At 43.5% G+C, this 17,171-nt stretch overlaps 1 protein-coding gene across 1 annotated transcript in view; it reads right to left on the reverse strand.

The window, feature by feature from the left end:
- Nucleotides 1–16,693: 16,693 nt before the first annotated feature.
- The window catches only part of SPATS1 (spermatogenesis associated serine rich 1), a 42,783-nt gene continuing 42,305 nt past the window's right edge, over nucleotides 16,694–17,171 (reverse strand). The window contains exon 7 of the mRNA XM_018572391.1: nucleotides 16,694–16,814. Coding sequence (XP_018427893.1) covers nucleotides 16,694–16,814 — 121 coding nt within the window. The remainder of the gene's footprint in view (nucleotides 16,815–17,171) is intronic.

The raw sequence follows: 17,171 nt of genomic DNA on the forward strand, positions 1-17,171 counted from the left end.
CCATGCTGATTGGCTGGGAAGCCGGCTTCCCGGCCATTCAGCATCGAGCCGGCCAAACAGCTTGTAGCCGGTTTCCCAGGCAATCAAGAAGCCGGGCGGTGGGTAATAACACGCCGCCCGGCTTCCTGATTGCCCGGGAAGCCGGCTCCATGCTGGCCGAAGTACAGCTATCGGTACTTGGTATCGGCAAGTACCGAAAGATATATATCAGTACTTGTACTTGATACTCTATACCGAAAAAAGAAATGGTATTGGTCCATCCCTAATAAATAAAAAAAACTCGAAAAATTAGAATATCGTGCAAAAGTTCATTTATTTCACTAATGCAACTTAGCCGTCTACCAGTATATCTATATACTCTGCAAAATGAAGTTATTTTCCCCTATGGGCAGACATATAATTCACTTGTATAAAGAGAACTGGGTGCCCTGTGAGGTTAATAAGAACTTCTATATGCTTGTGTTCCCTGGCAGGAAATAAAACAGCTCCATTGTCTCTGGCGGCACAGAACGCTTCCATAACAGCCCAGGAGCCCTCCTCCATGAATGAAATGTTATTGTCACGTTTTAAGAGCCGCTCTCTCATATGAATAGAAGGAAATTCATGATTAATATAAAAGGCAGCGACAGCCAGTCACCTCACCTTTCACAAGGAGCTTCACTTAATGAAATATTTCACAGATAAACCTTTCTTACCTACAATAATTATTCTCTGCAGTGAATTAATAAAAGAGACTTCAGGAGAGAATACGGACAGTTAAGTGTACTTATGGAATGAGCTATCAAAACTAGGTCATGTCAAGTCACTGCAGGGATATAGTTTGTTATTCAATTATATGGGCTCATTCACACCACGCACTGCGCGTTATGCACATGTGAATGTTCAATAGAACATAGGGCAAATTGCCTTGTCTAAGGTTGGGACTATGCATTACCCAATGTGACCCAACGGGGCTGGTGTGAAGGAGCCCTAAACGAGGTGTCCAATTTTCCCGCTTTTCTGAAACCATAGTCCACCTTTTGCAAAAAAAATAATAAATGCACCCACATTTACGAAAGAAAAAAATTTGCCTTTATTCATCTTTTGCATTCGAGCCTGCAAAGCACTGCAACCTCGACCAGTGGATCCCAGCGGTTATATAACATGTTGTGCTGCCACAGCCACTGGTGTCCTCTGTTATTTTCATTACTCTGCTATGTATTCATTTCATATTATTATGTTATGTAATATTCCTGACATCTAGTGGTAGAACAGTGCTACTACAACTTGTTTTTCTGTATACATTTGGTATCTTCCACTGTTCTTCCCTCCGGTTTAGTGTCACTTGGTATAGTCTTGGATAGACCCTCCCTGCTTCTTTTATATTCCCTTATTTTGTTTCTAGCCTTCATCACAGACACTAGGTTTGGAAGAGCATTGTCTTTCCATACTTCATGTGACCAGTAAACATCGCCTGTAATGTATTTTGAGAAGTAAAACTACGGATTTAAGCTTCTGTGACTTATTGGAGAGTTAATGAAATATATAGAGACACCAGCACGCCAATAGCAAATAAAATACATCTGTTTATTGACATATGAGCAGCATAACGTGATACACTAAATGCGACGTTTCGGGGTCACACAGGATCCCCTTCATCAGGCAGAACAAGTGATACAGATGCAGGTGAGAACACATCTGTGTATATATACACACCACAATGTGAAAACCAACCAATCCTAGAGTCTGCTGTGACCCTTTGGCATCACCAATGACCTCATAATCCCGCCCTTAGACAAAGTAGAGAATGTAAAAATCAATTACTGAACATAATAATCCCCGCAGAGGAGTATTGGTGTGGCACATGAAGAAATATATGAAAGGTCAATACCTCAAACATATGTAATAAGACCAGACCAGGCTCCATAGAAACATGTGCAGATAAACAGCATCCTGTGAGTCCTGTGAGACCCCGAAACGTTGCATTTAGTGTATCACGTTATGCTGCTCATACGTCAATAAACAGATGTATTTGATTTGCTATTTGACCACAGTTGACAGCTAGGGATGTTCAGATACCAAGTACCGTACTCGGTACAAGTACACGTACAGATACTTTTCCAGCTCCAGGACTAGACTAGAGAAAAATTCAAAAGTTAGGAAGCAGCTGTCATTTGTAAGGAGCACACGGAGCTCCTAGGATTTGTACATCTCTGTTTTAATCTATGATGTTTTTTTTATAAACATATATAAGTGATGCACCCATATCTTTTTTCAAGCACAAGTACTGATACTTGTCCAAGTACTCACAGATATGAGTACTGATACATTTTTGTTTATTGTCATGTGACAGTTTTTCTAAAACAATACAGACTAATGATATCAGGGCAGTGGTAGAGCACCAGAGCCAGGTCCCAGCTGCAACCGCTGCAACCCTGGTAGTTCTCATGAAAATGCCAAGTATCGGCACTGGTATCTGAACTGGTATCTGGACATCCATATTGACAACCATCGACAGCCTCAGCACCCACCCTCATTATCTTTGGAACAGCGGTTTTTGTGTATGGATCCAATTCAGCTAGTGATTTTGTTTTACATTTTAGAAAAAAAAATGATGCATAAAGAACTCTTGCCTCCCGAGGTGATCTCTAACCCCCTTCTCTATTCTTGCTGGATTGTCTGGCATTAACTTTGCAATATGTGCCACTCCACTCTGGGGTAATCACGATTTTTCTCAACTCTTTAGTGCCCAACTGTTAAAAGACTGGGCGCTACGTGGGCTTGCTACTGTGAGGTCTCTTGATCTTTCTACACGTAAGCCACTTACTTTTCAAGCTGCCTCAAGAATCTCTCCTTTTTTGACCCCTGAGTTTTTACGTATTTACAAATAAGCTCTTTCGTGTTCTCAAAAGATTCTCTGCAGTAGATTGGGACAATCCCCTAGATAGATTGCTCAAGGAACCTAATCCACCCAAAGGTGCAATCTCTTTCGTCTACGCATGCTACAGGCCATACTTGGATTATAGTGTTCACACTATAGGCCTTTTGAAATGGATTAATTATTTTCCAGATATGTCCATTGCAGATGTCCTTCAGTCTCTACAACTTGGAACACAATAACTGCCTCTACCTATGGGGAAATGGTGCTTAAGATCTATCATGGAGCCTACATTTCCCCTCATAGAATTTCCCCTCATAGATCCTTTCCTATGGGCCTGAGCTATTTATCAACCTGCCTCAAATGTGCAGCTCAGCAGATTTATATCACGCATTTTGGGAATTTTTTGCCCTCCCATGAAATCTTTTTGGAAACCAGTAACAAATTTTGTGCAATGTTATCTACTAAATTCTATGCCTTTATCCCCATATCACGTACCTGGTGAAGGACTGATGAACTGAGGAGTCCTCCCTTGCGGCTCTTGCCTCACACCCCTGGATGTGGGAACAGGAAGCAAGTAGACAGAGCGGAGCAAAGGTGCCAAGTGTACAGACACAGTGCCTGGTAGAAGTCCGGCATCTGGATCCCCTGGGAGGATGAGCAGGGCTGCTGTGCAGTTGACAGGTCTGCGTGGTTGCAGCAGAAACTGGAGCAAAGTCAAACAAGCCAGGGGTCGAAGCCAGATGGTCAGCAAGGTACAAAGGGAGCAGGCAGAGGCAGAATCCAGAAAACTAGCAAAGGTCAGGGGCTGGCAGCAATCAGTTAAAGTCAAAGGCAATCCGGGTCAAGGCAACAGGCAATCAAACTAGGAACACAGGAGCACAAACTGAAAGACCGTTCAGCACTGACCACTTGGGCCGGCTAGTTTAAATAGGATCATCATCAGAGAGCAGCGTGTCACTTCCTGTGCCCCATGTTCCGTTGTCCGTGCATGCACACAAGCGCACGTTTTCCAGGAACCCGGAAGACTGGGGTCCGCGCATGCGCAGTAGCACGCGAACTCCTGGCTATGGCCTTACACCCCATCTTGGGCAATATTTGGATCTTTAAAACTACATAGGGCCAAGAATCACCTCGGGTTGCAGGAAATGATTGACCATTGTGCTGTTAGTGGGGAAGAAAGCTATATATTACATATGGATATACCCAGATCCACCGTCTTCATCCTTTTTCCTAACTAAATTGTTGTTTCTTTTTCAAATGTACTGGATTGAAACAACACTTCAGCAGGAATTGAGAACACAGAGGTTTTTTGATGTTTGGGAGTCTTTTATTGATACCTTACCGGTCTGATTGAAACAAAAATGTAGCCAATGTTTTGCTTTAACCTCTTGCAATACCATTAGAATGTTATCTGATGATACTCCAATTCAGTTATGAGCATTTCCATAATGTAATTTTCATTATTCATAATAATCTCTTTATTTCCCTATGTTGGTCTCGGATCTCGAAGTGTTGGTTGGCCACCGTTGCACGCCTGTCTTTTTTTTTTTTTTTACATTTTCTTTCTTATTTGTATTGATTGTGTTTTGTTCTTTCAACGTGTCCCTCTCTCACCAATGCCTTTTGTATGTTTCTTTTGTTGAGGTTTTTCTTATTGTACAATGAGTATTGGTTACTGTTTTTCATTGTTTCCTCTTTGTTCCTCAATAAAATAAATTTCAAAATAAAAGTTGGAAATTTGGCTTCAAGAATGGCTCTGTATTTTCTTATGATAATTGGATAGACATCAAGGATATAATACAAATATAATTATAATTATATAACTATTAGGGATGCACCGATATCGATACTAGTATCGGTATTGGTGCCAATAACAAGTATTTGGGCGAGTACGATACTCCCATTGCTTATTCCGATACTGGAACTTCCGGTATCAGGAAGCTGGGCTGCGAGTTATCACTCGCCCCCCAGCTTCCTGATTGGCCAGGAAGCTACCTCCATACTCCATCGTTACTTGGTGATGAGAGAGCATGAAGATGGCTTCCCGGGCCAATCAGGAAGCCGGGCAGCTTGTAATGACTGGCCGCTAGGCTTCCTGATTGGTCAGGAAGCTGGCTAATTAGGAAGCCGGGGGGCAAGTCATTACACGCTGTCTGGCTCCTTTAGTGGGCTTTCCGGTATCAGTATTCGGTATCAGCGAGTACTTAAAAAAAATATTGATACTTGTACTTGATACCGAAAAAACGGTATCGGTGCATTCCTAATAATCTATAATAATAATTGCAAGGTAGATGGTAATATCCAAAAATTGGAGGTCAGCAGGAAACCAGCTGGGAACTACATTTAAAGTGATTTCTCACCAAAAAATAAAGAAATCAGCAAGTAATAAAGCTGAGTGAAATTTTAAGGGTTTGGGATGCCCTATAGGCACTTTACACCTAGGTATCTGTAATATGTTAACAAGCTGTCACGTATCTGTATAGAGGCCGAGCTGAACAGGGAGCTACCCTTGCACCACTTGTCCAACTGCCCTGGAGGTGGAGACAACAAGAGGGCAGACATAGGAAAGCATGAGTGCCGTTGCAGTGGCTTGTACAGATTCGGTACCGGAGATTCAGAGCTTGAGTTTGATGACCTGGAGGTGATGGCCGGAACTGGCAGCAGACTGAGTCGTATAGCAAGGCTTTTGATGGAACTGGCTGGCGGAGCACGGTGTCAAGGTAGAAGAGCCTGAATGAAGGGATGAACTTTAATGGCATTCCAGTCTTAGTCCGTAGGGTTCAATATTGAGTTGGCCCGCCCTTTGCAGCTATAACAGCTTTAACTCTTCTGGGAAGCTGTCCACAAGGTTTAGGAGTGTGTCTATGGGAATGTTGGACCATTTGTGAGGTAGGTCAGGTACTGATGTTGGACGCGAAGGCCGGGCTCGCAGTCTCCGGTCTAATTCATCCCAAAGGTGTTCTATCAGGTTGAGGTCAGGACTCTGTGCAGGCCAGACAAGTTCCTCCACTCCAAACTCCCCCATCCATGTCTTTATGGACCTTGCTTTGTGCACTGGTGCGCAGTCATGTTGGAACAGGAAGGGGCCATCCCTAAACTGTTCCCACAAAGGTGGGAGCATGAGATTGTCCAAAATGTCTTGGTATGCTGATGCCTTAAGAGTTCCTTTCACTGGAACTAAGGGGCCAAACCTAACCCCTAAAAAAACAAAAAACCCACACCATAATTCCCTCTCCACCAAACTTTACACTTGGCACAATGCAGTCAGGCAAGTACCGTTCTCCTTGCAACCGCCAAACCCAGACACGTCCATCGGATTGCCAGACAGAGAAGCATGATTGGTCACTCCAGAGAACATATCTCTACTTCTCTAGAGTCCAGTGGCGGCGTGCTTTACACCATGGCATCCGACGCTTTGCATTGCACTTGGTGATGTAAGGCTTGGATGCAGCTGCTCGGCCATGGAAACCCATTTCATGAAGTTCTCTACGCACTGTTGTTGTGCCAATCTGGAGGCCACACAAAGTATGGAGGTCTGTAGCTATTGACTCTGCAGACAGTTGGCGACTTCTGCGCACTGTGCGCTTCAGCATGCGTTGACCTAGCTCTGTCATTTTACATGGCCTACCACTTCGTGGCTGAGTTGCTGTTGTTCCCAGTTGCTTCCACTTTGTTATAATGCCACTAACAGGTGACCATGGAATATTTAGTAGCAGGGAAATCTCACTGAACACCTGCATTCAATGATCTGGAGGGTTGTCCAAATACTTTTGGCAATATAATGTACTTGGATTTAACCATTTTATAGTGCGACAGGGTCTCATTAACAATAATTAATCTGACAGCACCTCTGGAACATTCTGATTTTTATGGTTTTGGGACAGCAGGGAAATTTCCCGCCATCCTGCAATGCATTGCTCAGTACCTGAGCAACCTGTACCTAGGCCCAAGTGTTGCTACATTTGGATTAGGGGTGAAGGGAAGAAAGGGTCTCAGCAATGCCGAAGCCTATTAAGATATTGTTTTTAGAGCGTCCATATTTACATAGGATCTTAAGGAGTTCCCAGAGGATCATTGTAACAAGGTAGGCACATAATGGTATCTATGACAACAGGACTTTGAACTGAATTTTCTTTTTTCCTATTACAGGTGTACATCTAATGTCACAACATCATTATATTGTTTCCTGCCGCCAATTTAAAAAAAGCCAGTACAATTGTTAGTGAAAATTAATTAATCATTAACTGAAAAAAATTAAAAAGTATCCAGATGCAGAGATGGTGCATTAATAATTCATAATTTCATTATTCCAGGGGTAAGAAAAGTTTACATAATTGGCAGTGCTCAGTATCTTAATTTGGCTGATTGGACGCTGTAATTCATTATTCTCATTATCGGAGTAGGCTGCTGCTGGAGTATAAAACATAAATGGGGCACAAGCCATTCATTCATCTGATATATTCCACCCTCCGGACAGCCCTTACACATTCATGAGTCACGAGTAACGTGCCAGAGCTACACTGCAGATCTCACAGTTCTCTATATCAGTGGCGTAACTGGTGACCTCAGGGCCCCGATGCAAGAATCCATGAAGGCCCCCCCAAGAAAAAACAAATTATATATATATATATATATTTTAAACAAAATTTAGACAAGGGGAAAAAAAAACACTCTCCTCTTTCATGTCCCCAGCTTTCCGCTCCCGGTCCCCATGTCACCTTCCTTCATGCTTCCAGCTCCCTGTCTCCCCCTTCGTGTCCGCAGCAGCTCTAATCGGCACTGGGCAGCAGTTCTGTGTGATGAGGGGGCAGGGGGTTACACCGCTCCCACTCCTTGGCTGCTGCCCGGCTGGATGATGCTTCACGCTGCGCCCGGAACTCCAGGGCGCGGCCGCGACCTCTACGACCCTGGTAGTTCCGCCACTGCTCTATATGATGTTTGTATATCTACAGCATGGAAGATTCTCCAACAGATGGGATGTTGTAGAACAGTTTGGAGTTAATTTTATTTGAATTGTTTTATTCATTTCTAAACAAATATAAAATTATTTTTATTACGAATGCTAAAAAATAAAAAGAACATTTAATACAGGATGCATTTATGACACGGGATTCACAGAACATGATGGGTTGTCGGAAGAGGTAGCACAGCAGAGGTTGCTTACTTTTAGACTCTCTCTTTCTGATTAAAACTACATATGTCTCACATGAACAGAACAGGAAAGAGGAGGGAGATATGTCATAACTTTGCCTCACTTACACACACTTTGTGGTCTATTTATAAGCAATCAGAAGAAGAGTCACCAGCACTTGAGTCACCGGCAAAATGAATGTTCACAGACATTGACTGGGAGAAGGGTCCTGAGAATTGTTTATAAGTAGAACTATTATACTCAGGACCCTTCTCCCTGTGAATACTTGTTTTGTGTGAATAATGGCAAAAAAGAATGTACTTAAAGGAGAACTATGGGGTAACCTTTTTTTAAAATAGTTCTTCTCAGGGTCACGGGAGGACATATACTAACGTCCTCCTGTGACCCAAAACTCAGTATATAGCGCGCTATTACTAAAGGCGCCACAGCCCGGATGGATCCCAACAATATTGTCGAGATCCACCCCTTGGCTGATCTAGAGGCAGAGCCAGCTATGCCCACCCCCTTCCCTATCCGTTCCTCCAGTCAGCGCTGGAGAATTGGGGAGGGAGGGAATCTCTGTGGGGAGCGTGACTGACAGTCACCTCTCTTTGCAGGGATATGGTTGGGAAGGGAGTGAGCGGCGGTATGTTTTCGCTCACTTCACAATCAAAATATATTAAAGTTTTCCTTTAATATATTTTGTTTTCAGCTGGAATGTATTGTGATGCATAACATTAACCTGACACTTTACTCTTACCCTCCCGAACCTTAACCTTTATCCTAACTGAGAAAAGGAACTTCTAACACCTAACCTGGCCCTAAAACTTCATGCTTAACTTCACCCTAGCCCTAACAATATAACTGTATTCATTTACACCGAGCACTGGCCCTGATATCTTGTTTAAAGGTGGCTCCTTTCCCTTGCAGTGTCCTATGGAGCCACCTTTGTGTGTGCTAGCAAGCTGTGTGTGGCTCCACAAACACGTACACTTTGCCTAACGAAGGGGTCTTAGGAGGCTCCGAAACGTTGCATTCACCTGTCATACTAAAGGAATATGATTAAAGATGAAATTCCGAAGCAGAATGGTGTGTGGCAACATATCTTCCACAAACACACAGACACAGCAAGGCAAGACATTACTCTGCTCTTTGCTCCCCTCCCTTAAGCTAGTAGATGGACGGCTGCTGGAGACTGCTCTGTCCTTCGGGATCATGTACTGGACAGGAAGTTTAGAGAAGCTGAGTTGAGAGAGTTGGAGCTGTTCAGAAATATGACGACTGTAAGTGCTCAGGCAGAAATGTAAAGAAATACTTTGCTGGGTGATGTATATGTGTTTGATCTGAACTCATTATTGAAAAAAAGGTTTGAGAGTTTATTACGACCTTAATGCATAAAATGTAACCTTAGGCCTCATTCACATGAGAAACGGCCGGCTAGTTCAGCTCTGTGCTGCGTTTACGGCCGTATCGGGCAGCTCCTGGGAAGGACAGGTGCTGCGTGTGATTAGTACGCAAAATTTTGCTGGGCAATGTATATATGTTTGATCCAGATTCAGCATTTGATAAAAAGGTTTGAGAGTTTAAAGTGACATTAAAGTCTACATTTTTCCCCTCCCCCAATGTTAGTGTAAGGAGTTACCTTAAATTATGTCTCTTAATCCGATCTTCTTCTTCTTTCCTGTCCTTTTCAGCCTTCTCTCCAGCGGTGTTGCGGGTCTCCGATCCAGCGCTGACTGCTGTGTTCTTGCTGGTACTTCCTGTCCCATGGTGTCTGCATGCGGGTGCACGCTGTCTATAGACTTACTTTGTGTCTTTCCTCGTCTCCCGGCCAAAAATTTGAACTGCGCATGCGCCCGCCCCAAGATGCTTTGCGGCCGCCCAAGATTTTTCAGATCTTCGGACGGGAGCGCGCGATGAAGACATGGGTATGTTTAACCATTTGCCGTCCGCCCGTTGTAAAACAACGGACGGACGACACTGCTGCATTGACGGGTTGCCATTTTTGCCATTGGTCGGGTCTTTTCTGCTCGCGCGCGCCCCCTAGCGGGCACGCACGGGCAGAAAAGACCCGACCAATGCAAACACGCGTTACCGGGTGATTTCACAGGGGTTTTTAAAAAAAATAATTTTAAGTTTTTGCATATATCTACTGCTTGCTAGCCGTAGATATATGCAAAAAGACCGGAGGGTTTAATATTTAATATTACTTTAAGAAACAGTCTGCGTATGTCAGTCTCCTCCTGTGAAACCATTCACTGTAAAAGCTCCTGACATTTGAATATATATTTAGATAAACACTAACTGTTCGGCTATTTGCCTAAGCAAATAAAATCGCAGTATCCCCGGCTATAATTCCATCGTAATCTGGTTTGATGACTGTCATTAAACACCGCTGGAAAAACTTCATCTAACCTTTAATAAAACCACAACCAAGACGAATACAGAACTGAGGTTTTCTCAGCTCACAAGGGGAACGTGGAGAGATTTTTTTTTTCCCCCAAGGCTGAAAAATGAAGTTTACAGGGAATGAATGTATCTGCTAACTACATCAGAAATCACTTAAGCCCGACACCTCCGTCTAAGACCTGCAAAATTATAGGCATTCTTATTTCCCCTGGAAAAAAAGAAAAGAACCGCTGTAGATTTATTTGAAGATTAATTATTGCTCGGCGGAGAGAGCTTTGATAAGATGCTGAGATAACCTCAGGCGGTGTTCAGTATAGGATCTCAGAATGGAGAAAACGGCTATATGAAACAAAAACATATTGTTTATGAAACTAAAAAGGCCTCGAGGAGCTGGTGACGGTGATCATAAAATAGCTGTCTCCATGCCGAGGCCTCATTTATGAGCTTTGTGTTTTTAATGAGGACAGAGAAGGGATGGGAATGATATTTCCAAAGACTTGGAGCTATTGTGTCTGCCTTTTATATGTATTTTAATGGAAAAGTGTCATGTATTTTAGCCTGGACTTCATTGCATTGTTATGTGAGTGAGAAATATTATTGTAGCTGCATTGTAACATTTGTTTTTAAAAATGATCTTTTGCTGTAATGCTGACCTGTAATGCAGAGCTGTCTCCTGCAGTAATACCTTTCCGCCCCTAGATGTCCTCAGTCTTCTGAGTTGAATGACGCCCAGCATCAATGAACCTACTCCCTCTGAGCACAGGCTGCCATAGACCCACCCTTGGGGTAATTACACAGCCTTGGCACTGAACATGAGAGTCATTCAGTGCAGGAGTAAGAACTACCCACTACAGTCACTGGTGGACACATAGAATGACCTATGGTGTCATCAGACTAGCCAAAATATTTTTTTTTAAAAAGGGGAAGCAGGGGAAGTGTTCTGTTATGTTGCATTGCAGGCACGTGCGGTTAGGGGAGGAATGTGAGGCAGAGCCTCACCTAGTATTATAGAGCTAGTATTATAAAGGAAAAAGCTTTAAGCTTCAAGTCTGAAGCTGACAGCTTTTTCTCCATTCAGATCGGCTTGTAACAGGTTACAGAGCAGGGAAAGCCTCCCCGCTGTGTAACCTGTCATGGATGGAGCGCTGCCTGTTAATTACAGGCGGCGTTGCAACTGGCTTTTGACAGCTAAGTTAGGTTACACAGCAGCGGGCTTCCCCACTGCTTGTGTAACCTAATATAGTGAGCCCAGAGCTGCCACAGCCTCTACATTGTGTTAAGGTGCCCATACACTGTACGATTATCGTACGATAATTGCGGGAAATCCCACGATCGTACGGTAATCGCAAAGTGTATGGAAGGTGTGCGACTGTTTCTACTGTACGATCGCACGTCTTCCGTCGAACAAGCAGGCTGGAAAACCCTCATAGAATCGCACAATTCTCGGTGGGTTAGTGGCGTGCTTGTTCGACAACTGGGACAGCAGTTTTCTGTATTGGCCAGATTGGACCTGGTCTACAGGATGTGAACTATCTGCCGGTAACCTTGCAGACAGCTCACATGCCTCTCTCTGTCCATTAGACATGTGCGATTCGTTTCGTTACGAATCAAAATTCGTACGAATTTTCCTGAAATTCGTAAATTCGGAAGCATCCGAAATCCGAATTGCAGTTTCCGAATTATATCCGAAATACGAAATTCCGTTAACGAATTTCGGATCCGAATTTCTTTGAAACGGGAACTAATATTACCCCTGTAAATGAGGTTGAACAACATGACAAGATTTTTTTTTAAATCCGAAATACGGATCCGCTGCTGCTGAGGGTTGCATTGTAATACACGCAGGAAATACGAAATTCCGTTAACGGAAAATCGTTTCGTTACAAACATTCGTTATATTGAAGTTAAAAAGCAAAATACCTTTGTTAATATTTGAGTTGATGAGTTTTTTTTTATCCAAAATACGAAATTCGGATCCAGAATCCGTTAACGGAATTCGTATTTGGTTTGGTTGACCAATCAAAGGTTTTCTCTTCAGCTGCTGACAGTTGCATTACAATACAGGCAGGAAATACGAAATTCCGTTGACGGAATTTCGTTCCGTTACGAACATTCGTTATATTTAAGTTAAAAAGCAAAGTACATTTGTTAATATATTGGAGTTGATTGATGGTAGTTTTTTTTTTTTATCCGAAATACGAAATTCGGATCTGGAATCTGATAACGGAATCCGTATTTCGGATTAAAAAAAACAACTACCACATCGACTCCAATATTAACAAAGGTATTTTTGCTTTTTAACTTCATCATAACGAATGTTCGTAAAGGTACGAAAATGTGCCGAAACTAACGAAAATTCGTATTTCGTACGAATCCGAATTGAGTTTCGAACACGAATTACGAAATATGAAATAACGGATATTCCGAAACGTAACGAAACTAAACAAATTTTTTGACGGCGCACAAGTCTACTGTCCATGCAGTGAACACATAGCCTGCATATAGGCAGGAAAAGCACCTTTCCCTGCCTATATGCCTGGCTGTGAACCCTGGCATATGCAGTGGGCAGGGGGGCAGAGGGAGTAAAAGCAATCTGCTCCAGCTCTTCTGCTCTCTATGCTTTGTCTGGTGCAGACACAGCATCGAAAACGGAGCAGATCGCTCCTAATTAACAAAGGGGTTGTGCCTGTTAATTAGGAGCAGGATCTGCTCCATTTTCTGAGTAGAGAGGAGTGGTGCTGGCATAAAACTTTTGTTAATTCCCCCATTGTTTTCAATGAGTAGGTCAATTTAAATGCCTCATATTGACTGTGAACACAAGCCCCCCTCTTTTCCCCTAGACTGTTAAACCTCTTGATTTTTATCATTTCTGTTATTTTGCAGGTCAGGGATTCTCAGCTCTCTATAGTCTAGCTATGGACAGCTTTTGGTCCAGTATAATTATGCACCAATTTCAAAAAAATGTATGCTTCTCATCAGGGTCATCCCTATAATTAGGCAGCTTGAGGCTGTTACCTCAGGGGGCATCTCATTGGGTCCAGGGCCAGATTTACTCTCTCTGCTGCCCCAAGGCCAGGTTCCTCAATGCGCCCCCCTACCCGCCAACCCCCCCATGGAGAATGGCAGACCTTCAGGCTGCATACAAGTGATCTCGGCGACATCGCCGGGATCATTTGTACAAAACAAGTGACACCTTCCCCGCTGTACATTTAGCTCTGCTTGCCCAAAAACAACTACCCGCCCGGCACCCAGAACTGCAAGTCCCAAGCATCGGGAGATAGGAATTCCACACCCCTGCTGATCCTCCACTCCCTGCTGCCCCAAGGCCAGGCCTTGGTTATCCTTGTGGGAAATCCGACCCTGATTGGATCTTATGGGTGGCGGCAGATGTGCTGGCCACCGTTTTTCGTGCCAGAGTGTCCCAGGTTGCTAAGGGCTTTTAGCAACCTGTGACACTCTGGTCGGCGACCCGCTCAGCTCACTGATGTCACTGGTTGAAGCGGGAAGAGTGATCCCCGTTACCACCACCCAAACCTGCAGCAAAAAGTGTAGGGACAACCCTGCTTCTGCTTCACTCTGCACAGAACTGAGAGATGCTGATTTGAGGAAGATAAATTACATAGCATAGCATGACTGGCAAGAGGATGTAGTCGCACCTTGAGGCCATCTAAGAGCCATGTTCTATCTACCAATGTGAAACATATATAAGTGATTGGAATTTCGGACTTATGGCACAAAACAAATGTAATTTATTGTATTATTATTATTAATTATTTTGGCCATTCAATTTTGTAATAAATAAATGCACATTAGACCCCTGATGTCCCCTTTGCACTTCAAATAAGCTGTTCAAGCAGAGAACAGAAGCCAGGGAATGACAGCTCAGAAGCCGGAAGTGATGCAATCAGCGTCACTTCCAGTTTCATTCAGTGGGGAGGAGATCAGTGAATGATTGTTCACAGGTCTCTCTCCCTGCTTCCCACCGACAACCGTGATGCTGGGCAGGGGTGTTGGGCTGTGGTTGGGGGACCAGTTTATCGGTCCATGGAAGCAATCTGGAGTCAACTTTGCACAGGTAAACAGAATCCCGGCGCTGGCAGTGATCAGGTTAAAGTGTATCTAAACCCAAAAATGTTATACATTTCAGCTTACCAGTCCATAGATGTTGGTGGCTGAATTAGTTTCATTTTTTGCAGGATAAGAACATTTTCAGCAGGTATAGAAAATTGCTAGTTGACCTCAACAAACCCAGTGTCCTTCTAAAGTTCTGTGTACTGAACTTAAAGTATAATTAAACCTTCAGGGTTTTTTTGCACGTATCTACTGCTAGCAAGCAGTAGATATATGCAGAAACATACAAAAAAAAGTTACCAAAAAGGTTAAAACTTACCTGTGTCTCCGCACCAAAGATCTGAAGATTCTCGAGGAAGCCGCAAAGGATCTCGGGGCGGGCGCATGCGCAGTAGAGATCTTCGGGCCAGGAGACAAGGAGAGAGACAAGGTAAGTCCATGCACACAGCCCGGCAGCGTGCACTCGCACAGACACCGTGGGACACAGGAGACGGAGTAGTCATCGCTGGACCAGAGACTGGCACCAGCGCTGGAGGGACTCCTGAAAACTACAGGAAAGAAGAAGATGATCGGATCAAGAGGCATTATTTAAGGTAAGTCCTTACACCAGCATTGGGGTGGGGGGGGGGATTTCGATTTTAATGTAACTTTAGATTTTAAGCAATGTTGCCATGCATCTTCTGTGGACTACATAACACTTGCCCTAATACTATGGAGATGAGGAGAGAGGGTGGTGTTTGTTCTTGAATCAGTAGAGCAGCCCAGGATTATAATGCTGCATCTCCCTAGATAAAGTACAGTGAGTAAGTGTTGTCACCCTAGGACAGGAAGTTTGTTACTTGCAGGATCGCCAGGTGATAATAGAGAAATAAAAAAGGCTGAAAAAAGAAAATGAATGCGGCCACCAAATCTTAGGACTGGCAAGCTGCAATATATAAAATGTCTTGTGTTTAGGTAAGCTTATTTCTTACCCCAAATTCATAAAACTAACACTTAAAGGGTAAGTCTACTTTTAGACTAGACTATTACAAAGCTCACAACCCCCTTACCAAGAATATAATTCATTATGGAGACCTCCAGTTATAAAGCAGCCCCCGGGAGTTGCCACCCCCTCCCCTCAATTCCCTAATCAACGTGCAATTAGCTTTTTTTCAATAATTATTTTTTTCCAAAAATACCTTTTTTGAAACCCAGTGGCATCATCATTGGGTCTGCCGGCTGATCTTTGCTCTGAGTATTTTGGGAGGGGCTTGCAGGTTTCTGTAAATGTTACAGCACCCTTCCTTGAGTATTATATAAAAGAACACATGCTCAACATCCCTTTAGCCATGCATGCACCTAGGGCCGGATTTCCCACAAGGCCAGCCAAGGCCTGGCCTCGGGGCAGCAGGGAGTAGAGGGGCAGCAGGGGTGGGGAATTCCTATCTCCCGACGCCCGGGACATGCAGTTTCGGGCGCAGTCGGGTGTAGTTATTTTCTACATCTAGCCCTGCTTTGGGCAAGCAGAGCTAAATGTACAGCGGGGGAAGCTGCCGATTGTTTTGTACAAGTGATATCAGCGATGTCAACGAGATAACTTGTATGCAGCCTGCAGGTCTGCCATTCTCCATGGGGGGAGGGGGCGGTTTGGCGGGCAGGGGGCGCATTGAGGAACCTGGCCTTGGGGCAGCAGAAAGAGTAAATCCGGCCCTGCATGCACCTCCTTGTTGGGTATGGTGTGCTGCAGACTTTATCTGTGCAACTTGCTGATCAGTTGCTAGAGTATGCATGTCTAAAGGGATGCTGCAGATGTGTTTTCATACAAATGCTCCAGAACAAAATGACTGATGGCAGAGAAAGCTGTGTGAGGTGGGCCAAAGGCAATGGGATTGATAATAATTGAAGTAGTTCAAACAGGAAATGAAGGAGGGCTCAAGATAGCTACTGCAGCTTCAAAGGGTTATATTGGGGAGATGCAAATTTACAGGAGATTACGAGAATTACAGGAAGTTTACTACAACTTGCTACAAGTGTGGGAAAAAAAGGTAAGGGTGGAGTTTAGCTTTAAAGGAAGTCCAACATCTGTGTGCTGTGCACTTACTCCTGGCTACAGAGATGAAAATAATATTTACACAATGAAAGTAAATATATAGCAATACTGTACAATTACAATACAAGGAATGTAGGCTGTATAACAGAAGTATTACACATTCTGTTTCCCTCTATTCTGCCTTCATTTAGTGTCAGTTGATGGGTAAGTCAAAGAGGAAGGATCGCTGAGCAGGTTTCCAGGAGTTAAGCTCCTTCACATCTCTCAGTTCTTCCTCCACGCTCTTCTTCTGAACTCTGACTTTATATGGAACACTGGGGATGGAAAGAGTCGCTATTATCCAATTTAGAAAACATAAGAAATGTCATTTGTTACAAAGATCTCCCTTCAGTATCTCTTTTCTATTTACAAAAACCGGATGTTAACTGTATATTTATCATAAAGATCTAAACATTCCAATGCATTGTTCCCCTGGAACATAATATTACTTCGGGCTATTATAAATCATCAGAATAAGACCACCCTAACTTTCACTGGAAGTGACACTAAACTCAGGAGTTAAATCTTAAAAATACATTCAAGTACCTGAACTATGAACAACAATGTATCTTATTTGTGTATCACTCGGCTGTAGATCCTCCAATCATCTCTGAATTGGTGCTGACACTGAA

The sequence above is a fragment of the Nanorana parkeri genome, unplaced genomic scaffold, assembly GCF_000935625.1.
Source record: "Nanorana parkeri isolate BGI_ZX_2015 unplaced genomic scaffold, ASM93562v1 scaffold2017, whole genome shotgun sequence".
Lineage (NCBI taxonomy): Eukaryota > Metazoa > Chordata > Amphibia > Anura > Dicroglossidae > Nanorana > Nanorana parkeri.